This window comes from Copadichromis virginalis, linkage group LG19 (genome assembly GCF_057382275.1).
Source record: "Copadichromis virginalis isolate Kocher_CV1m ecotype Utaka linkage group LG19, C_Virginalis_male_GT1.1, whole genome shotgun sequence".
Taxonomy (NCBI): domain Eukaryota; kingdom Metazoa; phylum Chordata; class Actinopteri; order Cichliformes; family Cichlidae; genus Copadichromis; species Copadichromis virginalis.
In genome coordinates this window covers 13405404-13433178 of record NC_140636.1, presented here as the reverse complement: position 1 = coordinate 13433178, position 27775 = coordinate 13405404, and the positions used below count along the sequence as shown (strand labels likewise).

Genomic DNA, 27775 nt, shown 5'->3' with positions numbered 1-27775 from the left:
TTGTGTGTTCACATTTTTTTCTTTATCTGGACTGAAAACCTCAAACTCAACTAAACAAAAGAAAGACATAAAAGATCATAAATGTGGTGCTTCGCTTTGAGCTTTTTGTCATGCATGGAAAAATGCTTATGCTGAATAGAATAGAATAGAATAGAATAGGATAGAATAGAATAGAATAGTTTTAAAGCCAGCAGCATCTCTTTCCCTGCTCCTCACTCCACACTGGACCTAAAGAGTTTCTCTTCACAAACTTCCAGACTTCAAACATCCAGACTGGAGGAAAATAACGGGAGCGCTGCTGATGTCACTCAGACCAGCAGCTTTAATGGTTACAGAAACATCTGCTGCTCAGGTCAGAAATATGGTGATATCATTTTGAGGCTATATCGTCCAGCCCGTACTGCCAAAGCACCCCTAAAGGATGCCAGGTCAGACGTGGTTGAATACCTTCTTCAAGTCCAGGAAGCACATGTTTGGCAGATTCTCCTGTCTAGCTCCCTGGTGTAGAGCTTCCCCGTGGAGGCTGAGGATGTTGCACCACACCCTCTGGTCCCCCCTTCCTGAAAAGAGGGACCACCACCCCAGTGTGCCGATCACAGACATTACAGACTGTTGTTAAAAGAAGACCGGATGTTGCAGAATTTTCTTATTGTACCTAAAATGGTACGTTTTCTCAGTTTATGTTTTCTCTGTTCTTCTGCAGGTAAAATAGAAGTTTATTAGATTTGCATTTCCTTCTGTTTGTTTACATTTTACAGCTTTTTGGACTCGGAGGCTGACTGGGGATGAGACACAGATGGAACAAAGGAGGCCAGAGCAGACAACCTAAGAACAGGAAGTAAACCAACATGAGAAAACTGATCTTCAAAGTTTAACAGGAAGAAGCCAAACAACAAAGGAGGAAACGACTAAGAACCACAGAAAGCTTTGATGCTTCTTATTCTTATAGATTTCTGATGTTATTTGTGTAAATGAGTCCAGGAGCTTCAGGAGGACACAATGAGACAAACACAAACTGGAGTTCAGCATCTGTTTAGCTGAACACCAACAAACAGCAACGTGCAGGCTGAACCACATTCAGTGAATCTCACAGAAGAAACGTAATTTATTTTTATCATTCATGAATATCACTTTAAAACAGTTTTTATTGTCAAAAAAGGGGTTTTTCCAATTTTTTCATCCATTATGAAACCACTTTATCTTCAAAGTTGTGATTCACTGCCTAAGCGGCGTCGGCCATTCGCTGAAAGACCTCCAGAGGAAGGGTAAAGGTATCTCAATGTCCATCTTCTCATCGCTGACTCTAACGTAGGGTGCTGTGCTCTGGGAGACCCTGGTCATTAGAGCCACACTGGCTTCAAGTCCCTCATAGAAGCGCACCTGCAAAATACTGATGATCCTGCTGGTCCCATCATTTACTCGCTCCATGCTCAGAGCATTTAAGGCTTTCTGGGTCTTGAGTTTGATGAGGTCTCTGTACTCAGTCGTGCACCTCTGCGCCTCCTCGCCGTGCTGTTCTGAAAACTGCAGAACATCTGCATAAATGGCATTAACTTTAGAGGAAATTTCAGAGTTTTGATCTTGCAGGTAGGCGAGGAAACTCTCAGCTTTTTCAGCAACGACGCGTAAACATCCAGCAGCTGTCAGGTGGAGCACGTTGATCACGCTGATCACACCCAATGGCGTGTCCAGCGGGGTGGCCTGGGGGGGCACAGGCCACCCCCCAAACCAGACTGGCCACCCCAGGTGCCACCCCAAAGGCAAAACAATAAAATTCAATCAAATATCAAATGTCCGATTATGTTTTCACGGTGACGCTCAGATATCCGAGTGTAAGTGAATGCAGCATCGCTTCTGCGCTATGCGCATCACGTTAGCAAAGGTAGGAGAGCCAAGCGCGAAAGACGGCACTGCAGGAAACAATTTTTCGGTGAAAGAAAATGAGGACAGAATAAATGTCCCGGTAAGTAATATCAAGTTTGTTGAGTTTAGTAAACTTCGGTGAAATTAGAATACCAAGGAAAAAAATAACACTTAAAGAATTATTGCAGCTGTGGAATATTTCAGACAGTATGCTACTGAGGGCAGCTAACATAAGAGTTATGAGTTATAAGATATAATCTAAGTCGTAACATTGCTGTATGGAGCTGCAGATTTGGTTGCAGGTTAACATAGCTGGACTGGCCATCGGGCATACCGGGCATATCCCCAGTGACTTATTTTTTATTTTTTTTGTAATGGCATGAACAATGAGAGGTGGTGGATTGGCCAGATGCAGGTCGATGTGTAGAAATAACTCCGTTGTTTGGTGGTGGCTATGACGGGGCTTCCACAGAGGCAACAGGTGGATGAGGGAAGGGGAGGCAGGAGGAGAGCCCCGAAGCAGCCACCAGTCCGAGTGTCAGGTGAACTGAACTTCAGGTAAGAAGTTATGACCTGCAGTCTATCTGGGTCAGATATAAACCAAGTTTAGGTGGAGTTTATTTTCATGTTGCTGACTTTTTACTGTCAGTTGCAATAACTCATACTGCGTTCTAGCCAGTTTGACGGAGTTTTTATACAGCTGGGTGGGTGCTATGATGTTACTGATAGTGAACTTTATTTTATTCATAAGGTTAGTAGAGTTGCCAACGGCTCCTTAAAAAATGGAATGGTCCCTCATTCAGAGAAAATATTACGCGTTTCATATTGAGCTGAGAAGAGACGCAGTTTGTCCCGGACTTTAGCTAGAATGGAAAAAAGACACAAAGCTGGATTTATTCTGTCCTTATGCTGCACAGCTGCCTCTTCTTCTCTCATTCTCTCCCCTCCCTCTCCTGTTGCTACTTCAATCATGAAACTGATCAATGATCAGCTGATCGGCTTTTCTCTCTTGTTTGTTTATCGCCCACTTTGCGCCAGAAAGAGGAAACCAGCGGATATTGCGCTAAACAACAGCAGCACGTTTAAGCTTGATCAGCTGTTGTTAGAATGTATTTAATATTAATTTCTAGTATCAGCTGATGTTTGCTGGAGCCACAGCTGTAAAGCTGCTGGTCATGATGTCTGTTTAGATATGTGGTGAGAGGGAAACATGAAGATGAAACCAGGAGATGTCCTTACTGAATCATCAGAGCTGTGATGGAGAAACAGGTTTACCTTTTAGGTGACATGAATGAGTTGAAGTTATGAACTGTTTCTGAGAGATAAATAACACCAGGATCCTTTTTTATGTAGCTGACAGCTGGTAACTGTGCAGGGGCGGGTCTAGCAAAGTTTTGCCAGGGGGCCAGGTAGGGCATTAACAGGGAAAGGTGGGCACAAAGAAATACTTTTCTTTCTTATTCTCATTTAAAATACCTAGTTTTTATTAAATAATTATCTAAATCTTACAACCAAAGTTTTTATCTGACGTAAAATGTATAGAAATCATACATATACCAACAAGACTGTACATCACTGTCACAACAGCATTTGTTTTCATTCAAAGGCTTTATGGCTTTAATACCTGGTGGGCCGGTCTGTAGTAAAAATGCCCAATTTTTTTGTCCCAGTCCAGCCCTGCAGGTTAATACTGGCAGTGTCACCATGCCAGCTGACTGTATTTTATCATCAGCCAGTGTTGTTCTTTATCAATATTACCAAAGTTTACCATAAGGCAGCATAGAAAGTATTTACTTGCTTTCAGGTTTTATTCAAATGTTAGTCTTTTCAGTTGTTTCCCCACTTTTTTCCTGTTTCAAAATCAAACACCAGTTTGTGAGAAGATTATCTTCTTTTTTTAACAGGCAGATAAAGTTTTGCATTGGCATCGGCTAATTTGTCAATTGTTTGTTACAAATGTTCGTATTTTAATTTTCAAAAATGTTTTTGCCCAAAACATATGTGCACTTTATGTCAGTAAAAATACTATGCAAATATTGCTGTCCTTGAATGTTGAGTAAACACTGACAAAGCACTGATTGTATCTCTTGTACTTTATCAACGCAGTATCTAAAAACTTTGCACCGTAGTGGTTAAAATCTCATTCTAATAAGAGTTAAAAGTGCATTTGGTTATTAGGTTTATAGGATTATTGAATTATGGTTAAGGGTTGGTAGAATTTTTTTTTTAAACATTATCTGCCAATTAAATCTGCCACCCTTCTCCAAATCTGTGCCCCTACCTGGCCCCCCCAACAAAAATTTTCTAGACACGCCACTGATCACACCCTCTCTCAGCTGGTCCAGAATATTCCCCACCTTATCCATGATCTCATCTCCGCTAACAAAAGCATCACTTCCAGGTACGGTGAACCTGATTTTCCTGATGTCTGTAGAGATGTTCTCCACGAGGCCGTTGATTCTTTGAATGGCACTACGGGCTTCCTGGACCGCTTCCATAAGAGAGAGCTTCCTCTCCGATCCCGGCACCATGAACCGTGTGTCATTCAAAAACTGCAAGGCTGCATCTAGCAGCACATTCATGTTGTTTTCACACTGTTTCATGACACGCTTCACCGTCTCAAACAGCCTGTCTATAGCATCCTGCACAGTCATGGACATCAAGACGTCAGAGGCCTTCCGGTAGTTATCTCGCGCTCCATCAGCAAAGTTTTGGATCCAATCCTGCGGTGTGGTACAAGACACAGGAACCTGATCGTAGGCTCGCTCTATGGCATAAGAAAGTGTGTTTTTCAGCTTCTTGCTGCCACGGTTGATGTCAAAGCCAAAGTGGGAGGTGTGATACTTGTTAATGCACTTGAACACAGCGTCTGTCATTGCAGGAACTCTGTGCTTGGTGCCTTCCATCACATCCCAAAGGAAGTCCCGATTCCACGAAGTCTGCACAAAGAATTTTTGCGAGTTTCTCAGTGAGACTTTTGCAGCGAAGACATCGGTATCCCTCTCTGGAGACGACTGAGAGTGAGGGAAGACGTTGAGAAGAGTATGACTTTAAACAGAGCATCAAACAGTCTGGAAAGCTGCACTCACAGTAACAATAATATGAAATAAAAGAGTCTAAGATGTAATACCAGGTATCGACTGAACAGCTTCCCATACAACTGTGATGGAGACCTCCTCTGTAAATGCACTCCAAGGAAACCAGATGATGGCGAAGACACGGATGCAGTGATGCCATCTTTGCGGGAAGCAAAGCGGAAGCTCACATCTGTGAACGTTCGACTGCTGATGTCAACGCTAAGTGTGTGACGAGGCTCCCTTTAAAACAGACACACCGTTAGTACAGATATGCTCCAGATCATATGTGATAAACACCTGACAGAGAACTATGGAGAGATGTGAAACATCAGCATCTGCATGAAATAAACTCACAGTGACTCAGCTGCTGAGACTCGGCGCTTCATTCTGAAAGAAAACGAGCGATTGAGGGTTTAATTCCAGACTTTGAATGTTTATCGGATGGGATCTGAGACAGTTCATCACAGCTTCTGATGCACTTTAGTGGTGTGCATGAAATGTTTACCAGTGTACAGAAATGGGGAAACTTATTTAAAGTTAAACCAGTGTTTCCAGTCGACTCTAGAATGCAGCGTTTGTTTAACTTACCGGACATTTTGTGCCAAAACATGTTGCCAGTTGACATTTCCATCAGTGTGAATCAATTTTCCCTTCCCAGTTAGACTCATTGCCCCATTATCATATACGATGGTTGCATCAGCTGGGGAAACATGGGCAAGATTAGGTTTTATATTGCCTTACATGCAGCAATGCTTACAAATGTGTGGTATCAGGTAAAGTGGCGTATGTTTTAGTCTTACCAGAGAGGTCGTATTCCAAGAAGTTCATGGTAGAAACACATCTGGATTTCAGTGAAGTTAATAGGTCAGAGTCCTTTTTCTCGACACTGGCAGTTGTCGACACACTATAAATGGGAGATGAAACCTTCACAGAGACGCTGAGAGCACCAAAAGATGGGATAAACACACTTGAAGGCAGATGGAGGGTCGTTGCAGGGATTTCGATTCTTTGCTCTGGAATGGTGATGGCTGGAAGGTCAAAGTTGGAAATCTGGCGTGTGATGTAATTTAGGCTGATGGTTTGCCCCCCGATGGTCACTGATTTTGGTAGAGTAAAAGGTAAGACTGTGATTTCATATTGTGGTATCTTAAATGAAAGGAATGATGTTTTTCCCTGCAGGTACTCTGTGTTAATGTCATAACCAGGCACTGACAGTACTGGCAGGCCAGGCAGCATGATTTCAAAGGCCTCGGTGCTGATCACCCTCGGGACGCTGAGGTTCTTAGGATCGAGTGTGAAGGGCTCCACATGCAGTGTCGTGAATGGTACATTAAAGGCAGGAAGTGAGATCACAGGGGGAAGTGTGAGATGATCCGGGACGTCTGGGTTTTCCAGACACTCGTCTATGTTCCTTATGGAGCTTGGAATTCCTTTGAGCCATGAAGGCACTGCAATGCTGATCTGAGGGACGCTAAAACTGACACCATTTTCCAAAAGGGTAAACGGTATTGCATATTCATGGCCATCCATGCTCTTTGTGTACACAATACTAGTGGAGACATTGAGGAATTGTAATTTATTCATACTGGTGACCTGATCAAACCTGAGCACATCCCAGAGGGTATTCTGATAAATAGGAATCTTAACTGTCTTCAAAAAAGCGAGGGGACCTTCTACTGATCCAGCCAAATTCAAGTGCACTGCTGATTCATCATTGGACAGCAGTAAAAGATGAGCATGGACGAAAGACGCAAGCTGTTCCTTAACTCTCCAGGTGAGAGACTGCTTCTCTGAGCTGACGGCCAGGTTAATGCTCTGAATGAGTCGAGCATCACCCAAACTGCTCGGCTGGCTCGCTTCGATATTCAGTTTGGTCTTGAAGGTCGTTAAAGGAATAAAGTCCAGTTCTCCTTTAGTGACATGTTTTCCATTTGTTGTGAAAAAGGCCAAATCGACATTGTTGGTGCTCGTGCATTCAGCCGTTGCAAAAATTCGCTGCAAGGAAACTGCCAGAGCTAACTCCTTATTCAAGTCAAACAGGAAGATGTTGTTGGAGTTTCGTTTTTGTTTCTCCTGTTTGTCGAGGTTTGAGTTTAAGACAGTCTTGACAGTTGAACGCAGGCTGTTGGCAGTGAAGTAGAAACTGGCTTTATTCTCCAGATCTCCAGAAAAGATACAGCCGTTCACCATCATAATGTCTGTCTTCCCCTGGGTGCAGGTCTCCAGAGACACATAAGAAGGAAGCGCTTCCAGTTCCCAATTCATGTCACAGTTTCCTGCAGCCTCAATCAGAGGAATGCTAAAAATGTACTTTAACTTTTTCTTGGATGTGAGATTTGGCTTTGTTTTGGTGTTTCCGATGAGCTCTTGATTCAGCTCCAGGTTGAGGAAGGGTAGCTTGACCTTTGCAGTGTTGGTTAAAGAAGCTTCCATGCCCCTTTTGTTGAGGTTGACAGCACATTCGTGGTTTGCATTGATGTTGTCGTGCTCCAGGGAAACAGCTGAGGCCACTTTTATTCCTCTCGTCCTCGTCAAGCTGGCGGTGCCGTCGATTTTTATGTTCAAAATGTCAAACGCTGACGTTGAAGAGGTGCCAAAACGAGCAACAATGTCAGACTGATTGTAAAGGCCTGCGCTGGCAATGAACGAAATCACAGCGGATTTGAAGGAGAAATCAAATGTCATGTTACCCATAGCTGGGATCGCTATGTTGTTCTGCATGGGTGGCAGTCTAAAAGTAGGCAAGGTTACTTCACTTAACGTTTCTGGAACATGAATGACAGCAAACGTTAATAATGGCAGCACAAGAGTATAGGACGGCACAGAGAACCCCAGAGCTGGGACTTTAAAGCTTGGGGTCCTGACCTCTTTGGGAATGAAATAGCTAAAGGCCGGCATCTCGGCACTGAAAGGTGAAACCTGTATATCCAGGATTGGTATTTTATATCCGGGGACTCTGAAGATGCTAGGTGGCAGGCTAGATGTGTCAGTTCTGTGTTTGATGTACTGTGGCCTTGCTTGGTTGTATGAATCTTTTAAAAATGCAACCACTTTGTCCCAAAACTCTTCAAACTGAGCCTGGAGGACGGTGGCTTTGTCGCTGATTGCACCGTAGATCGGTTTAAGGTACAGTTCAAAGCTGTGGGTGTCAGGGTTCTTGTAATAGTGAAGCTTCAAGTTCATGTCAAATGATTGCTGAGGTGTGGTGAGCAAAGTTTGGAATCCAGCATTTTCCCACAGCAGAAATTCTCTGACTTCAGGGGTTTTAATATGGAAATAAGGTATGCTCATCTCTGGGATAGAGAGCGGAATCGTCAAAAATTCCAGGTTAGCCTCTCCGTTTGCGGAAGAGTGGAAGAAGATGTCCATATCATTGTTTTCTGCGGTGATGTTGTGACTGTACTTGTACTGATTGAACCTTGCCAAAGCAAAGCAGGACGCGTGCTGTTTCACAGAGTTTAATGCAACACCACAGTCATGCTGCAGAGCTACCTTTCCAGTCAGTCTCAGGGGAAAGAAAACCTTCGAGTTTACTTTATTCTTAACATCGAAGGCCACCTCAAATGGATGGATTGTGAACTCCAGCGAGTTGGACATGGATCCAGTCAGTTTTCCATTGAATTCAACATCGTGATAGGCTGCGAGCGCAACCTTCAGGTCCCCGATATCAGCCACTCCATCCAAAACCAAAACACTCTTCTTCACAGATGGAGTTTCAGTTTCACATTTTGCATCAATACTAATCCGATTTAAGAGCACTGATTCAGCTCTTAGCGTGTGCTTGGCTTTTAAGGCCTCACAGTCAGTTTCTCCAACAAATGTTAACTTTGCAGTGCTGAAATTTACATCAAACTCCATGTTGCTTTTGTGAGTACCTTCATCAGCGTAGTCATAAACCGACCACTTTCCATTTCCTGTAGTCTCTCCAGTCACAGTGACTCTGCCAGATTCTGCAGAGGCTGCTATATTCTGTCTCACTGATGCCTGACTTGAAATTTCATGTGACGGGATATTCAAGCTGTGGTTATAGGCTGTGGCTACGGCTGCATGGACTCCACTCTTTAAAGTAAGGTCCATTTTACTGACCAACTCTGCTGTGTACATTTGGGTTGCAGCTCTGGCGACAGTCTTGGCAGAAGCCTCAGCAGCGGTGCCGGTGAGTATCAGGGATCCTTCGTGGTCAATGGCAAAGGCCATGTGTGCAGCCTTCAGTGTTTCTGTGAACTGCAGCTTCTTCATTCTGGGAGCCTCCAGCTGAGCCGTGACTTCAAACGTGTACTCCAGCGCCTTGAAGCGCGACTTGGCATGAGACGCAACGATGGCTGTGAACTGTGGGTTTTTTGGTGTGGATGTTGAGTTTTCAATTTTTCCTGTTGTAATGAGAGTCAGGTCTTCCGAGTACACCCTAAATTCTCCATGGAGTTTTCCAAAACGTGGGACACAAATGTCACTGGGAATCCTGGGATAAGTTATCTCTGGAACTGGGAGTGGTAAGACATCAAAGCCTCTCCACTGCAACTTGGGAATGTTGATTGCTGGAAATGTTATTTCCGATAGAGTTATTCCTGTGAAGGTGAGATCGGGTAGTTCAGACAGGTAGAGAACTTTCAGATCACCAAAGATTTCCTCTGGGTCAGGTGTTTGGATCTCAAAGTCTCTGATTTCATCTATCAGAGCAATGATCCTAGCTTTGATCTCATCGACATCTATCGTGAAGCCAGGGATGGTGTACAAGTTGAGGATGGTGAACGGAGGGAGTGAAATTTGAGCTGGGATGCTAATGTCCTGCAGATTCTTCATGTCAACTGTAAATCCTCGAATAACAAGATCAGTGAGAGGTACTGTAAAAGTAGGAACTTCAATCTTACCTCTTTTCAGTAAGCTCAGAAATTCATCTACAGCCTGCTTCGTCTGGTCAATGAACTCATTGTCCTTTGCTGTTTTTACAATCTGATCCATCACTTGGTTAAAGTTTGCAGACATTAATTCAACAATATTTCTGTAGGAATCGCTCACTCTTTTGAGGAATAAATACAGTTCGCCTCTGATGTCCATGTCAACAATTCTCTCCCTTGCATCCTCAAGGATATCCTGCACCTTCAGTTTGATGTCGTTGTAAAATGTAGTATCGATCACATTTTTCAGTCTTTTTAGAGCATCAGCCACTTTTGTGTTTTTTAGTTCATCCAAATACGTAAAAATGGAAGTTTGGATCTCTCTGAAAAAGTCCCTAACAGCCTCAATTTTTTTCACCAGCTCATATATTTTAATCTGCTCGTTGATGTAGTTTGTTAGTTCAGCAATCTTCTTATTAGCGTCATCAACGAAGGCACCGTACCGAAATGTCCTCATTGATTTAAGAGTCGAAGAAATATATTCATTAAGGTCATCGATGCTCTTCTTAAAGTCGATCGCTCTGAGCTGATTTGTCACACTGGACAGAAATTGCATTATTTTATCATAAAAATATTCAAATTTGATAGACTTCAAAGCTTCTACCAGTGACTGCATAGTCTTTTCAATTTTAAACTGCTCGACCAGAATCACCACCTGATCCATCAGCTGTTTGAATATATCATCGAGGTCGTATTTTAAAACAAGATCCCTGATGTAGAAATACACTTCATTGATTTTGTTGGGGATTTCATATTCATCAATCCAGTTGACGATAACATCATGGACCGACTCCATGACTTTTGCTATCTCTGAAGGGGGGATATTATAAGATAACTGCTCAACATGCGCAGCCCAGTCAACTGAAAGGAGATACTCCTTCAGATCCTCAAAAATCGACTTGATGTTAAAATCCTCAATGACTCGTTTCAGTTCTGATAGTTTGGTTTTAATCGTCTCCAAGATTTCATATTTGGAGTCTAGCTCCTGGAGAAACACAGCACCGGTTATCCGGAGTTTCTGGAAATCGATCTGTTTCATAATGTCTTCGATGATATCAAGAACTCTGAGAAATGACCGCTTAATTTTATATTGGTCATCGAAGGCCCACGTGTGATTTCCGACATCAGAAAGAACATTTGTTATCTGGGCTTCAAGACGTCCACCCTTGATGTACTCTTCAACGGAAAAAACGAGCTTTTGAATTTTGGTGATGATGTCCGTTACTGTGGTTTCTAAATTCTTCCTCAGATTCTTCACAGCAAGCTCCAAGTCATTCATCGTGACAGCGGAGGCACCGATCCAATCATCAAGTTTCACTTTCACTTGATTTACTTTTTTCTCCAACTCTAGCTCTTGCATGAAGTTACTCACTTGTGTCGGCAGGCGTTCTAGCTTTTCTCTAAAGTTGCTGATGAGCCCGTCGATATCTACATCACGGATGACCTGCTGCAGTGACTCTAAGGTTTGAACCAGTGTGTTTTTGAGCTGCTGAAAAGCTGCAGGAAAGCTCTCGATGAGTGGAATCTCGATGATATGACAGTCACTGTTCTTATCATACTGCAGAAAACCAGACATGTTGAATTTTGCATTTTCTTGTAAATCTTCTAACATTATTGCTGAAAACTCCAATTCAGCTTTCTCTGGATTGTTGGAAATACTGGTCGCCTGGTTGTAAGCACGGTCGTTCAGTTTAGACTTTACTTCCCAAGATAATAATTGATCGCTTGGAGTCAGGAAACCTTCAAATATGTTCTTTACACCAGCAGAGGATTCCCCACTTGGAAGCTTATGAGCTGTTGATATGCCGCTTTTATGTGCAAATGAAAGAGCTAGGGGCTCAGCTTTCAGCAGCAGCTGGCTGTACGTGTCTCCGGTGTGCTGCCCATGTAGATTAATTTCTCCCGCCGCGTTGAAACCAGCATCCACAGTGAGGCGAAAAGGCAGCGCCATGGTGCGAACGCTGCTGTTAAACCGCACAGGTGCAGAGTCTACCTGCGCCTCACAGTCTGATGTTAAAGACAGTCCAGCAAATTCCAGTTCACAGCTGTGAGTGAGCTGGGCGTCCATCACGTTTCCAGATGTGCTGTATTTCATGGTGCCAGCCACAGGTGAGTCATAGGTGAGTTCATAGGTATGTTTGATGCTGTGTTGCTCTCTGTGAGCTGCAGTCATGCTTCCACGGAGATCCACCTTAACAGGCTCGAGCCTTACGTGACCCTCGTGGCTCAAAGCGACGTCATAAAACCGGAGGTCATTTCTCATATTGAATCGCGTAAAAAATGGCTTCACATCGAGCTTGGTGTCTTGCTTGTAGTAAATATCGTCACAGATGAAGTTGTTTGACTCGGAGCGGAGGCTGAGGGTCCACAGGGTGAGGGTGAGTTTGTGGCTGTTTTCTGTTTTCATCTGTCTGAGTGTTCCCTTTGTGTTTCCGGTAAAACTCAGAGCTCTTCTGTCCAGCATCATTTTCACGCTGCTTAATGTCGTTGCGTCGTACGCATATCCCTTCAGGTCACCGTAAAGAGAGGCTTTAGCAGCTGTGACTTCACCCTCAATTTTCAGCTCCCCTCTGCTCTCGTCACCCATCGCTTTGGTAGAGGAGGACAGGGATGCTCCACTGTTGTCTATCGCACAGTTGAAAATGTTCTCCACTGTCACAGGACTGCACTGTATGCTGTTTGTGCCACTTGCTGTCAGACCATTTTTTCCAGCTGTTACAGAAGCCTTATGCCAGACACGCCCTGTTTCTAAGGTGAGGGAACCCTCAGAGTTTACCTGAAGCCCATTTGAATCCAGAGATCCTGATATCAGGGAGTATACCCTGTTTTTGTCGTCATATGCCTGGGATTCAATTGTGAGAAGGGCCATTTGGCTGGACACTCCAAACTCAACTTGGTTACTTAGTGATTCCCCCATGGCTTTGGCCAAGACGCTGCACTTCAGGGTCAGCTGCGTATCCTTATATCTGAGTTCTGCCACATGCTGGAGCATGTCCCTCTGAGCGCTCGTTTGGGACATGATGTATAACTCTGAGTTTTTGCAGACTCCACGGACTGTGTTGTGAACTTGTAGGACTGGTGAGTCAAACTTCAGAGTGGATTCTCCTCGTCCTTCTCGATCTAGTGGGCGTAGGTTGTAGCTGTGAAGGTAGGAAGCGTTGGTGTGGAATGAGCCAATTTTGAGGAGTCCGTTGACGGTGCCATCTCCTGAGACTTCGTCTGAATTTAGGGAGGAAGTCGCATGAGCAGAGTAGTAGAGGGTGGCTTGCAAGCCTAAAGCACTAGAAGCTTCCATCTTGTAATTGGCTCTTGCCTTGAGTTTGTCCGTCACCCTTAATGTTTCTAAGACGCTGACGCTTGTGTCGATGAGGCTATGGCTGAAGGAGCTATTCAGAAGATACTTGAGATTATCATCACCTCTTCCCGACATCATCCCGGTGCCTTAAAACAGACACAAATGATACTATATTAGTATGCAAACATGGAAGCATGACGTTTTACCTGCTGTAAGACAAAATGTTGGTAAGTGAAGACTCTTCTCACTGCACCATCAGGGCTTTCCAGGCACTGATTGAGAGGTGTTGATCTTACTGTTGCTGCACTTGCAGTTTGTTTTGGACCACAACCCAAATGTGCACTAATCAGTACTAGAGATGGACCGATCCGATATTACGTATCGGTATCGGTCCGATACTGACCTAAATTACTGGATCGGATATCGGAGAAAAATAAAAAATGTAATCCGATCCATTAAATATCACGAAAGCACCTCACAAAACTTGCAACACGCCGTAACTCACCTCAGAACGTTAGCACGTCGGAGCAGTATGCATCACGTGATAGAGCGGCTGTGGCATGCGGGACCTGTCGGTGGTCTGGATAGCATTTGGAGCTTCGCTAGCAACCCGGCATTTAATCTCCGACAAAGTTATCCCCGAGAGAAGTAAAGCAAGTGTGTAAGTCCATCTCTGAATGTAAAGCATTCCTGCGTTAAGCTTAACAAGCGATATATGGAGCGACTGCCTCTTCTTGCTGCTACTTCAATCATGAAACTGCTTAATGATCAGCTGATCGGCTTTTCTGTCGCGAGTCCCTCTGTCTTGTTTGTTTTTGGCCCACTTTGCACCAGAAAGAGGAAACCAACGGCTGAACAACAGCAGCACGTTTAAGCTTGATAAGCTGTTGTTAGAATGTATTTAATATTACTTTCTACTCGAGGATCTTTTTCTATGTAGCTGACAGCTGGTAACTGTGCAGGGGCGGATCTAGCAAAGTTTAGCCAGGGGGGCCGATAGGGCATGAACAGGGAAAAGGGGGCACAAAGACATACTTTTCTTTCTTATTCTCATTTAAAATGTCTAGCTTTTAATAAATAATTATCTGACACCCAAAGTTTTAATTTGATGTAAAATGAATAGAAGTCAATTACTGTATATAGTGACTATTAAGTCTAATATATATACCCTAGTAAGCTATAGTACTTTTTCCTTTGGGAAGGTACCATCTGTGCAGTCTGCAATTTTGTTGAAGAAAGATGTTGAATCTATTTAATATTTCTTGAAAAATAATTGATTTCTGTGCATTTTTTTTCACACTGCATCAAATTGTTGTTGGTTGATTACGTCAATTAGGCATCATGAGGTGGAGCGTGAGGGGTGGTTCCTTATTTTTATTTATTTTATTTTTGTTGTTGCTGGGAGTTGGAACCCTATTAGTTAGGTTGCTTAATATTTACGCTAAGTACTCTTTAAAATACCAGAATAGGGAGGATGGTGTAGGTTTAAGTTTATTAGATTGATCAGTATTGCTGAACTATGAAACTTTTTTTTTTTGCATACAGGTATAACAGAATAGCTTTAGTGTAGTTGTTGTTTTAAACTTGAGTATGAACTTATACAAAATGCAGCAAGATATTTAAAAAACAGTTTTGTTGATTAAAAAACACTATATCGGATTCATATCGGTATCGGCAGATATCCAAATTTATGATATCGGTATCGGTATCGGACATAAAAAAGTGGTATCGTGCCATCTCTAATCAGTACTGTTCCTGACCATGGCTGAACCAGTAACAGGAAATGAATCTGCAGAAATATCACAGTACATGGAAGTTTTCAGAGGACCCCACTGGTCCGATCTCTCTTTGCCGTAAAACCAACATAGAGTCTGACTCAAATTGATCTTAACAAAGACCAACTTAACAGTAATATGACGCGCCGGCTGACAGGTGCATGAGCCTACCACACGTGCTGATTTAAATACTTCATGAGCGCAGAGCTCATTGTTAGCCAGCCTCAATCTTATCCTGTCAGATTTCATAGAGTCTTAAGTGACTTGACAGAAGAATAACTTTTTACCTTCAAGCTTGTATGACAACAGGCTGAAAGGTGACTGGGCCGTGGCCCTGAACTGTGCAGTGTAGCTGGGGACATCGGCGGTGTTGTTGCCCCCAGAGATCGAGCCTTCCCAGCTGTAGAAGTTGCTGCTGATCTTTGTGGATGCTGCAGCCAGACCGAGAAGGGGGAGAGACAAATCCAGAAACGGTGGTATGGTGAACCGTGGGAGCTGATAGGCCCTGGGTGGGATGTACAGACCTATCTGTGGTAAATCTATGAGGGGCACTGACAGGGAGTTTGGTACGTTCAGCTCTTCGGACTTTTTGCCTCCAAGTGGAAGAGGAAGTGAGATGGCCATCTTGTCCTTGTTGAACTGGTACCGGAACAAAGTGTCGCTGTTGAGGTAAAATGAAAGGTGAACACTGAAGTGCTGCAGAACAGGTGGAGCCTATTCATATCTGGAGGCTGATTTTTTAAACACTTACGACTGCAGGAACAGTTTTTCTGGCAGAGCGAGATCAGAGAGGCTACCCTTACTTCGCAGTTTTGCCAGAGTGGGGATGTGCGCCGTCAGTTTGTCCAGCCATATGTTACCCGCCTTCAAAGTGAAACAAAGACCTGTTAGATCTCACTGTAAAGCTGTAAAACTGCCTGTAAAAGCTGCGTAACACTCTGAACACGATGTTTTATGACACCTCGATTCCTTTTGTGATGATGTGACGCAGTTTCATGTCTGTCTTCGCCACCCTCTGGTCCAGGATCTCATCAATGAGCTGTTGAAGCTGCCTGCGATGAGCCTCCACATTAGGGATCATTTTCTGCGTCTCTGAATTCAGGTCAGATTTCAGTTCCACCTCAAACTTGTCATTATCTGCAGAGAAAATCCAGAAAACCCTCAAATGACTGAATCCATGCAGCTGTCCCCTGTATTGATGAGAGGAGGCACAGTTACCGTATTTTAGGGAAGCTTTTTGCTGGTATGATATCTCAGAGAGGTGCATGATGGTCTCCAGGTCCATGACCACATCTTCATCCTTCTTTAGGTTTGCAGTGAGAGATGCATCGGCTTTCAGAGAAGGAACGACCATCTGGAGTTGCAGCATGCCATCATTCATCATGCTAAGCCTGCATTTAAAACAAAGACGTGTACTGTCGGCTTCCCATCCACTCAGCACAACCGAAACCTCATAAAGGACCCAAGACTTGTTTAATGAACTCTGTACCTGGCACGTCCAACAAGCGTCAGCTGTGGGATGTTCTTGTTGGTGATATCGATGGTGATGCCCCTCATCTTCCTCTCAGCACCGCTCTCAGTGAAAACCAGTTTGACTCCTGCTTCCACGTCATAGTCAGGAATGACGACCTCAGCAGAGACGGTGTTTTTTAAGCGATTGTATTTCAGAGCTGCCGAGGCCTCCGATGAATCGTCGCCTGTTAAGATAAGAATTAAAGCAATTAGCCGGCTGTTAGCTGTAGGGAGCAACAGGTGGACTTTTATCCAGTACGCACAGGAAAAGAATACACGCGTCAGCAAAAATGTGCTTCATTTTTATGAATTCTTTCACTGAAGGGACCATTACACCCCAAAGACACTCCAAAATCCCTGACAACAGTTTAAAGAAAACAAGGATTTATATAATGTGTACTTTATTGATCCCCGTAGGGAAATCCTCTCTGCATTTAACCCATTCACTGTGTGAAGCAGTGGGCAGCCACCAATGCAGCGCCCGGCGAGCAGCGTACAGGGAGAAGGGTACCTCACGGTAGCCGTTCAGTGGATTTGAACCCCTGACCTTCCGATCATGGGCGACCACTCCTACTGAGCTGTCCCTGCCCAGATATAAAATATGATGAAGACAGATATGAGCCAAAGTAAACACAGCACCCTCTGTTTTGTGAGAACGACTCATATTTGTTCATGATGCTGGGAGAGCTGGGAGAGCATGATGGTTTAACCTTCTCAGTCTTATGAACTGAGCTTGCACACAAACACGTCCAGACATCATATTTAATAGCGTTACCTTCTGCCTTCAGGATTAATTTCAGCGTTTCCACCTTATGGCGCCCTCGTTTGCCCTCTCTGACCGTTTCATCTGCGATGGTGGCGGTGTACTCTGAAACTGTTCCTGTTGGCTGGATTTCAACTGCAAACCTGAAAGAACAAACTGTCATTAATCCAGGATTTGTTAGCTGTGTGGTAAAAAGCAGCAATAGATGTCAAAGTCAAATCACAAAGGATTAACTCAGATGAGCTGATCAACCTTCTTACCTGGTTTCTCCGGTTAGAGGGGAACATGGTGCCTGATCCACAGAGGTAGGATTGGAGTAACGCACTGCTGTGCAGAGCTTCAGACCACTGAGCAGAGGCTGGCAATCGACTGAGTCGGCCCGGTCTCCCACCTTGCATGGCCCCATCGTTGTTTGACCAGATGACAGAGACAGCACCTTGGTGCTGCATTTTAGAAAGAACGTGGAGTGAGGTGAGTGATAACAACACAACTCAAACAGAGAAAGACTGTGGGTCACTGACCTCACGCTGAAAAGCTGAGTGTTCGACTGAGGAGCAGGGATGGACAGCTTGACCTGCCTTCGGTTAACTGTAGCTTTAGCATTAAGGGAACTTTCATGGTACATGTTGGTGTGCGTCTGAATCCCGGCGTCCACGTAGTCTGGAATGTGCACGCCCATCTGGGTGATGAACTCCAGTCCAACCGAAGGCATGAAGGACAGCTCAGTCTGCAGAGACACAGAGCAGCTGTAACACAGGGATTCATGACTTGTTTCTGCTTTCTTTCTTTTTTCCTTTTTAGTTTATAAGAATAATTTTATATATTTATTTATTTATTTTTCCATAGCATTACATTTGAATTTAACAGTTCAATCTTTCAAATAACGGACAAATATTTGTGAAATTATGATGCATTTGTGAATGAATTTTAACAATCTAAACAGACAAATACATTAAAAAAAACAAGAAAATTGTGTTTTATTACATTTACAGTGATTTTACGTTAATCTACATTTGAAATGTGAAATCAGTCTATTTATGTAAATGTAATGATATTCTAGAAGAACAGTACAAAACTGTAAAATACTTTTATATTACAATTTTTTCACCTGATTGAACTGTTAAATTCAAATTTAATGCTGTGGAAAAATATATAAAATGATTCTTATAAACTTTTTTTACATCAAATAATTATTATTATTATTGCTATTTAGAGCGATCGTGGCTCAAGAGTTGGCAGTTCGCCTTGTAATCGGAAGGTTGCTGGTTCGAGCCCCGGCTCGGACACTCTCGGTTGTTGTGTCCTTGGGCAAGACACTTCACCCGTTGCCTACTGGTGATGGTCAGAGGGGCCGATGGTGCAATATGGCAGCCTCGCCTCTGTCCCAGGGCACGCAATCCATTATTATCTAAACTAACTGTATATTTAAGTATTATTATTCCTATTGCCACATTCATTGACCTTGTTTATAGGTAATTGTTTAATCACATTAAAATGTTCCTAATTTAATGTTTAAAAGCACTAAAGGCAAAATCCCATGTAAAATTAGGGCAACAAACTGTAGTGTCATTACTGAAAATAACCATATTTTTATGAGAAAGTTATTTTCTGGTATTATTTTGGGCCCCAGCTTCCGTAATAGTACTGTTTTAACTTTATACTTCATAAAAGGAACCAAGCCTGGGGACCCTGAAGAAAAATGTAATTTCTCTTCCAGCTTTTTCACAACCTTAACTCCGGAGCTTCCTTCATGCATGGGAATAACATGGAGAGTTAAAACCCAAGCAGCGAGCTAAACAGGCACCGATAACTACAAATATGAAAGGAACAGACCAAAGAACATTATTAAACTTGGACAATAGCAAATAAAACTGTCTGACAATTCAGAAAGTTATGATCAGGAACATATCCAGAAAAAAAATTAAACAAGTAAATATTGTAAATCTTGTATTTAAAGATGTATTATATATTATATCTTGTTGTCCATATACAGTACCTTTGGAATAATGTTTCTATACCAGTGTTTTGCATCCGATGCAGCAGCTCTATATCCTACAGGTTGCAAGTTGTATTTGTTTTTTGTTTTTTGGCCTGTCTGGGATTCATGACTTGTAATGTGATGAAGAGCAGCAACATACCGCTGCCGAGGGCGTCAGGCCTCCTCTGACACCTGGTGCAAACACACCAGCTAGTGAGAACTTGAGAGGGAAGCCAGATGCGGTGGGTAGAGCAAAGGCATTCTCCATGAAGATGTAGTGGGCAAAGACTTCATTGTCAGTCCTGGATATGAGCTCAGAGAACACCTTTTGGAAAGAAAACAGGAGAAAACAAACATGATGGGAGAGTCCACTATCACATCTGGATCCTCTAAAAGCACCACAAAAGTTGCTCCAGAGTAGTTTTTAGATCCTAAACCTAAGCAGCAAATAAAATTAAAAAGTGAAACAAAACTAATGAACTAAATCATCTGTGATCCTCTCCTGATGTTATGAACTGTTTCGTTCTAATGTCGCCATGCTGGCTGCATCGAGGCACCGATGCACACTGGAGCTGTGTGCCACTTCCTGCCACGATCAACACACCAAACGGTCAGGAGACAGAATATCCCACCTGGGCAGGTAGTACCCTGATGAAGACGTGGTAGTACATGAACAGAGTCTCAAACATTTTCCTCATCTCGCCGGTCTTCAGATATCCAATCTCATTCCCCAAAAGTCGGAGGTAGGCGGCGGCTTCAGGCGCTGGAGAGGAGCTCACATCATTCACAAGTTTCTGGATTCTGTCCGCCATGTCTTTCAGAAAGTCTTCTGGGATCTGAGAGCACAGGACAGTCTGTGTTTCAGCATGTGACATAGCATTTGCTCATGTGGTAGCTCCGTGTACGTGGAGAACCTCTCACCTGTCTCTTCCTTCTGTCTCGTTGGGGTGCTATTCTGTCCAAAATGGCTTTGAGCATTGGGGCTTTGTCCTGCGCCAAGTACATCAGTCTGGAAATGGATTCAGGGAGCAAACCTCTCTCCCCAAAAAGAGCATCGATCGTTGGTTCGAATCCCGTTCCTTCAACGCCGACCTTAAAAAGGAGATTTTAAATGTTTGGACCTCGACAGAAAACTGATTTTTGTACTGCAGATTCATGTCATTCAATACCTCGAAGATGTCGTAGCTGTAGTCAAACACCTTCAGCGTGGTCTCCAGCATCATCTCCTTGGGTAAGGTGTCGCTTCCATCAAAGATGATGTTGCTCTGGATTGATCCCAAGGAGGAGTCCAGCTTGTAGTTGCGGGACATGCCATCAAAGATGGCGCCTGTGGGTGACGGCTGGCCATTCAGGGCCGACTCAGTGTACTCCCTGAGTCTTTGGAAAGGACAATAAATGATATTTAATAGTGTTTATTAATATAATGCAGAATCAGCAGCACTTTTGTTTTTTCAGTCATGATCAGTCGTGTACAGATCCCCGGCCGGTGCCCTCCTCTTGCTACGGTGGCATCTATCAGCCCAGAGTAATCACAGATACAGACTGTACATGAGACATCTAGTGGTGAGGTGAAGAAGTGCATGTACAATCAATATGATTGTATTTTCAAACAAAGCTTCTTTCTCTGCTTTAACTTAAGTCCCTCAGCTGTGAAAGCCTAACGAGGGCTTTAACGAGGTACAGAGCAGGGAAGCCTGGATGGATGGTTCCTGTCCTTTCTCCACTTTGCACTCTGATATTTGGACCGATACCATCTTTGCTCATTACACATGTCAGCCTCAGCTTCTGTTTATTTCTTATTTTTAAAGTCTGCTGCAGTACTGTTATTCAGAAAACTTCAGTTTATTTTTTACTTTACTTTGATTTCAACCAGCTAAAGATGTGGCTGCTCAGCGAGTTTCTGACTTTCTCTGTCTGTAGTGTTGGTACTTAGTCCATTTAATGTCATCACATAATAACATAAATGTGTGAATGTGCTGGAAACACGAATAACATAGGAGGATGCGTTCAACGTGCAGGTAATACTCTTCCAATCTGAGATTGTTTATAACAGGAGGATGTAACCACCGCAGTGTCGAACAGGCCGCAGGGTTTCTATCATTGCCCTGTAACCATCATCATCCACGTCACGTCTTTGCCCTCAGAGTCAAACACACTTTGAAGTCTTGATGTTTAAAAACCTCGAGTGAACATTCTGGATGTTTCAATCGAACCAACCTGACATAAAACCCAGACAGCAGACGCTCAGGTGCTAGTAACAAAGTAGCCCCGCCCTAAATCGTTTCCAAAATGAACTTCATGTTTTCTTGGGTCAGACCTGAAACTAGAGGCCGAGCCCACTGAAAGAGTTCACTGAGTTCAGAGATGACCATCCGCCTCATTTTCTCACAGACCTCTATACAATCAGATTTCAGAGGAGTCGCCCCCTGCAGGACATCCCTGGTCGTTCACTCACTGCTGTATTTGTGGTTCGTCTGAGTTTCTGATGTTGTTCAGGTAAGACACCACGAAGCTCCTGAGCTGCTCGTCCCTCGTGTTCTCCAAACTGCTGACGATGTCTCTGATGGTCGCTCGGTCCGGGCTCTTCATCAGAATCAGGAAAGCTGCTACACGCTTTTCTACGGGGCTGTGATCGTCCCGGTACACCTCCACGAACACATCTCTGACCTGTAACCAACCACACGGGGAGTGACACATGAATACAATCACGTGTATACTGAACATTTTCAGAGTCAGTATCTGTTCATTTTGAATTTGATGCCAGCCTCACGTTTGAAATGTTCAGGAGTATGTCTGTGGGTACCTGCTGTCCAGGTGTTTGAACTGAGGAGCTGGACTGGTGTGTTCTTGTGTTTGTGGCTCCAGATGTTTCAGCGGTCATGACTGTACTCATGTGCCCCCTGCCATACTAGCAGAGATGCTGCTTTAACCTGTAAGCTGAGAAGCTGTGGTGATTCCTCTCCTCCTCAACCCAGAGGAATTACCACAGCTTCTACTCGGCGCCAGTCCACCTTAAATAAGCTCAGAGGAGGTGGAGGTGCTTCTGGTTCAGTCTGAGCTTCCTGTGTGGATGCAGTGATGAGCTACGTTCATGATGATGGTTCTCAGACATTCTCAGATTCAAAATGAGCAGATGAGTCTGACATGTCATTTTTGGACTGTTTCAATCATTCCCAGATCAGTCTGTGTGAGAGATGTGTCCATGTAAGAGAGAGACTTTACCTCATCACTGACGTCCATCCGTCTAAAGGCCTGTATGGCTGCCTTTTGATATGATAGTGGGACTTCTGCTTTCTTTGCACATCGTAAAATGGACGAGATCAGGCTGGGGCTGACGGCTTGCATGGCCTGACCCATGACCCCAACGACCTGCAGATTAGAAATCAACATTTATGCGGAGGACTGAAGCCCCGAGACAGCTTTCAGCAGAAGAATACGTCCATGGATCTAAAACTACATGACACGCTTCACGTACCCTCAGGACAAGGAAGGACATCTCTGCGGGGTCAGGAGGAAGGTCAGAGTCGTAGTGTGGGACTGAGCAGTCGTTTAAGAGCACCTCCATGAACTTTGACACGTCTGTGAGCACATCCGTGACCTCCGGCGTTACCGCGTTTTTATGGATCCTGTGGATGAAAAAGAGTGTGGTCAGCTGCTCAGGTCAGATGATGCGTGATGCTGCAGGCATGACTGAGATGGAAACTGTTATGATCACGGGTGTGCTAAGCAACACCACGCTGTCTGCCCAGTATGGTGACGAGCACGCCCTGTCGGCCGTTTATGGCTGACGACGGTTCCACCTCCATGACCGATACTTCCTCACGTGTGACACTGAGACATGGGGACCATGGGTCTCCCTCTAGTGGTCACCTGAAGCACTGCATCATAGCTTTACTTACTTCTTCACTGTGTTGGCCAGAGCGTACATGATGGGCTTGCTCTGTTTATACTGAGCCATGCTGAGCATGTCTCGCACACGTGCAGCATCAGGGTCAGCCCGCAGACTCAAGGCGTAGACCAGAGCGTCTGTCTCCAGGGAAACGCCGTCGATGGTCCGGATAATCTGCAGGATGGCGCTGGTGCACTCTGAGGTCCCGCACTGGAACAGGGCCTGCCAGGTGAGCCAGCCTGATGCCGCTCGCATCTCAGGGACCGCCCGGCTCAGGGTCTCGTTCCTCAGGGCGCGCAGGCCGGACACCAGCTTATGGAAAAGGCCCGCCCTTTTTTGACCCTGGTCTGAGCCCGCTAACGTCACCAGCTCCCGTAAGGTGGTCAGAACATCGTCTCCTGTCTGCACTGGAGATTTATCTTCAGGATCTTCAAAGTGAAGGGGCCTCACCTGGTCGCGCTCCACACCTGCACACAGACACATGTGATGTCACTTATTCATTTCCCAGTAAGAGGTGAGTCTCATTTAAAAATGGACGTCAGCAGTGGTTTATAAAACTTTAATGAAGAGACTTAAATTATTTTCCTGCTGGCCATGTAGGGGTGCAGCTGCCTGTTGCACCGACGTGTACGGATGGATGTGGTCACATGACCTCACCCACATTTCAAATCTTCAGAATTCAGAACTGACAATATTTTGTTGTCCAAATTAAATCCTCAAACTTCACTAAAACTCAATGTCAGACTTCTTGGATGATCTGTTAGTCAGTGACCTCCCAGCAGCCTTATTATTGGTCACATAATGTCATTAAAAGTCCTCAAAAAAGGATCCAACAGCACAAACACGGTCCAGAGGTCCAGTTCAGGTGAAGCTAGCAGACAGCTATAGCCACCTGTGTCACCATCCACCTGTCAGTCAAAGAGGCCACGCCCCAGTAATGCAAACTTTAAGCCTTAAGTCAATTTAAACAGGTGACACGAATCACCTGGGGACACAATAATCCCCAGGTGTGAAACTCCACAGCTGACTGGAAAGCTCACTCACTGAAGTCTCTGTTGCTGGTCCTCCTGTTGCTCTGGAAGCGCAGCTCCTGCGTCAGCTCTGACGACACCATGCTGTCCCTGCAGAGCAGATTAAAGCTGAGGCGTAACGGCGCCCTGTGCACGCACACAAACATGCAGTCAGGCGGTGACTCACGTGTGGGAGAGCGGCAGGTAGCTGTGGTTTTCTGTGCACGAGGCTGTGGTGATGTGCCTTTCCCTCCGATCAAACTGGTAGCTGCAGCTTTGAGTGCTTGTGATCAGCTTGGATATCGGGCTGTGCTGGAAACACAAACCTGACTTCAGAAAACATGTTTGCACCATTTAAACTCCTTTTTCGTGACTATTGTGACACGGAGGCTGTATTACTGTGACATTACTGTCACGAGGTCTGCGGTCAGCCTCAGCGAGCTCACAGACAGGACAACATTAAGTAGAATAATTACAGGTGATGTTACATCGTTAAGGTGTGTGGAGCTGTCTGAGTGCTTCGTGCATTTGTTTCTGCAGTAATCAGGAAATCAAACTGAGGGTAAAGAAAAGAACAAACTGCTTCTGAGTTCCCACCAGTCTCTGCAGCAGGGCCAGCGGGCTGTTGGTCAGCTCTCTGCTGTAGAACTGGTCACACTGGGACAGATCTCTGACCAGCGTCACACCTGTGGCAACATCACTGCTCGAGTTCACCAGAGTGACGCACTGACCGTGCACGGTGCTCTGAAAAAGGAGAAAACAGCAGAAAAAAGGATAGTAGACAGGTCCTGAGGTCACACAGGTGTGATGTTTACAGAACTTTTATTTTGAAAGGTCGAATGTAAGGCCGAAGGAGGAGATAAAAAAAAGGAGACAACAGAAAACGGGAGATGAACAAGTTAGCGCTGCAGACTGTGTTGCCGCTGCAAGCCTGAGAATTAAAGAATGGAACTGAGAAATACTGAAGGTGTCATCATTAATGTTTGAGGCATGCAAACATTACAACAGGGATGGGCACAGTGAGCGTGGTCAGGGGCCCAACGGCCAACACCATCACACCATCACACCACAGCCTGAGCACCGATACAGGCTTTCATGCATTTGCAGCAGAAATCAGGAAACCGTTTCCCATCTGCTGTTGTCCTGTTTCATGAGTCTGTGTCAGTCGTTGCCTTTGTTTCCTAGTGTGGTCTTCTGCTGCTGGAGTCCATCTGCTTCAAGGCACAGAGATGGTCTTCTCACGAGCTTATTTGAGTTCCTGTTTCCTTCCCGTCAGCTTCCTGCTCGTTCTCCTGTGACATCAACAAGGACTTCCTCCCTGCTGCTCACCGATATTTCCTCTGTAAGCTCAGAGATGGTTGGTGGGAAAACCGCAGCAACACTCAGACCAATAACCTCGCCACAGTCAGTGAAATCACTTTTCTTCCCGATGCTGAAGCTCAGGCCGAACATCAGCAGGTCGTCTTCGTCACGTCTGAATGCAGTGAAGAGGCGTTACCCTGCTGTGACCTTTGCTAATCTTGTGGATACGAACACATAGTTGAAGCAGGAAGTGGGCTTAAAACTCAAAACCTTCATGTTTTCCACTCTTGGTAAGTTTGAATTTCTTTACTGACAGAAAAAAAATCCTGATAAAAGAAATCTTTTTGTTTTTCCTGAAATAAACTATTTCCTGTGACAACACTGATTATGGTTTGGAGTGTTTCAGAGGACGCTCACCGTGCGGCCGCCCTGCTGGTCCTCCATGTCTGGCACCATGAGAGCAGAAACGATCCCTCTCTTGATGTTGAGGATGCCGATCGCCTCGTCGGCGTCGGGGTAAAGCTGAATGTTGGAGACACCCTGCAGGGTGAACTTCAGAGGGTTCCTGGATGAACAAAGACAGTGAAACCTGATCAGAGGGGGGCGTGTTCAGCCGGTGAAGGTGCTGCTCCTGAACACGCCGCTGCTGTGGACACAAAGGCTCGATCTTTAAAACGTAACACATCGAATGTTTTCTGAGGGGAGCAGAGTGTCGGAGCCTGTCGGGGTCATAAACCAGCCTCACTCGAAAATGTGCTCGCTGCTCCAAAAACCAACATGGCAGCAGCATGCCATTTTAATATACAGTCTGTGTTTTTGCACTCACCTTTCCATGGCGGCCTGGAAGGCGTCCGAGCTGGGGGCCGGCCTGAGGGTGCAGCCCCTGGTGTGCATGATGAACTTGCACAGGTGGGGGACCTCGACCTCCACCTGACGAGCGGCGATAGCAGAGCCACGGTCAGAGAGGAACATCGTGTCATCAGGTGAAAAACGGGACGCATAAACAGCTGTTTACCTGACAGGTGAGCGCATGGCCGTCTCTCAGGTCGGCGGCGCCGGTCACGCTGTTCCGGCTCTCTGTGCTGTACCGATACACGTACTTCCTGAAGGCCTTGAATCTGGATGCTGCTGTGGGGGGAGGAGAGGGTCACATGGTCAGGGCTTTGCTCCTTTATGTGAAAAGGCTTCGATGGTTGTCCTCTTGCTGCATCTCAGGATTGGCTTTCCACACCATGACTCAGCAGCTGACCTTTGACCCCGTCGCAGGTGAGAGTGAGCAGCAGCTCTCATTCACAAACAGGACAGGAGTCCACGAGCCGCTATCTCCAGAAAACAGGCCGTGCGTTTATCAGTGCGCCATTGATCTGTTAGCAGGTCGATGTGTGTGTTTGCACACAGTGCACACACTCGACCTTCTCCAGCGAGGAGAAAGTCCACAGTTCTTTAAATACGTAATATTTTCAGCTCAACCTTAATAAAAATGAATAAAAATGAGTTTGCATGTTTAAGAGTGAGGATGACTTACACTGACAGGCTGCAGTTTGTTGGTCCACGTCCTGCCCGTCCTCTGGAAGAAAACACGATCAACATACTTAACAGTATTTTAATATTGGAGTAATGAGAGCGGCTTCTAGAGGCCAGAAGGACGCGATTATAATAAAACCTTAAAAAAGAGCCAAGATCACACCGACGACTGAAGCGTTCCATTAGAAATAAACATTATACACTCGAATACAAACATTTGAAATTTAGATTTGTTTGTGTAAAAAGTGATTTTGTTGCGTTTGGCACACATCAGAGAGACAAGTGTTTCCTGTCTCAGATCTGATGGCTCATATTCACACTTTTATAATATGAACAGCATGAAAAGCTGACGCGCCCCAAAGGGGACCCGTGTCTCCGGCTGGAGTCAAACTGACAGATGGACGCGAGCACGACTACACCGCTGGAAGCACCGAGTTTAAAGTAGGAAAGAAAACAATGAAAGATCCCAGAGATCAGTGAGAGAACAACTTTTTCATCCATGTAGAAAAACGGCTTGAGTGAGACTAACAGAGCGTCCTCGTGTGCGTGCACGAGGACGGGTCGGTACTTACGAGCCCGCGCGCAGCAGCCGAGCAGCAGCAGCAGACACAGCTTCCTGTGACCCATGATGGGCTGCAGGCCTCCTCCACACTGACACAGCAGCACCTCTGCTCAGCGTTTATGAAGACCCTCCTTCTGTCCCGCTCAGAGGTCAAAGTTCAACTCTGTCTGGTCGTTTCATCCCTCAGAATTAAAGTGTAGTCTGTGATCAGCACTGCCCCCCCCCAAGAATTCAATCAATAATTTACAGTGATGATGAGACGCAGCAGGTAAAACCACAGAGGTCAGAGTGGTGACATCAGCACGCCGTTTATTTTTTCTTTTATTCATC

The 27775-nt window shown here is 44.9% G+C and overlaps 1 protein-coding gene across 1 annotated transcript; it reads right to left on the bottom strand.

The window, feature by feature from the left end:
- Nucleotides 1–1087: 1087 nt before the first annotated feature.
- On the bottom strand, nt 1088–27565 carry apoba (apolipoprotein Ba). The gene is made up of 30 exons (XM_085441720.1): nt 27456–27565; nt 26885–26926; nt 26375–26487; nt 26186–26289; nt 25777–25924; nt 24655–24801; nt 24245–24369; nt 24092–24168; nt 23058–23514; nt 22634–22784; nt 22381–22527; nt 21614–21825; nt 20328–20535; nt 20080–20250; nt 19791–19994; nt 19319–19483; nt 17702–17907; nt 17441–17623; nt 17193–17323; nt 16395–16602; nt 16124–16296; nt 15867–16042; nt 15657–15769; nt 15193–15566; nt 5741–13276; nt 5529–5640; nt 5295–5327; nt 4994–5180; nt 4201–4877; nt 1088–1666 (listed from the first exon to the last, which is right to left on the bottom strand). Exons 1-30 carry the CDS (start codon nt 27508–27510, stop codon nt 1216–1218), a joined length of 13086 nt encoding a protein of 4361 aa, XP_085297846.1. The 5' UTR covers nt 27511–27565; the 3' UTR covers nt 1088–1215.
- Nucleotides 27566–27775: the final 210 nt, after the last annotated feature.

Coding starts and splice junctions, on each gene's coding strand:
- apoba (XM_085441720.1), bottom strand. CDS start 27,510: ATGGGTCACAGGAAGCTGTGTCTGCTGCTGCTGCTCGGCTGCTGCGCG. Junction 24,169..24,244: donor TACCTGCCGCTCTCCCACAC/GTGAGTCACCGC, acceptor TCTGCTCTGCAG/GGACAGCATGGTGTCGTCAG. Junction 5,641..5,740: donor CTTGGAATACGACCTCTCTG/GTAAGACTAAAA, acceptor ATGTTTCCCCAG/CTGATGCAACCATCGTATAT.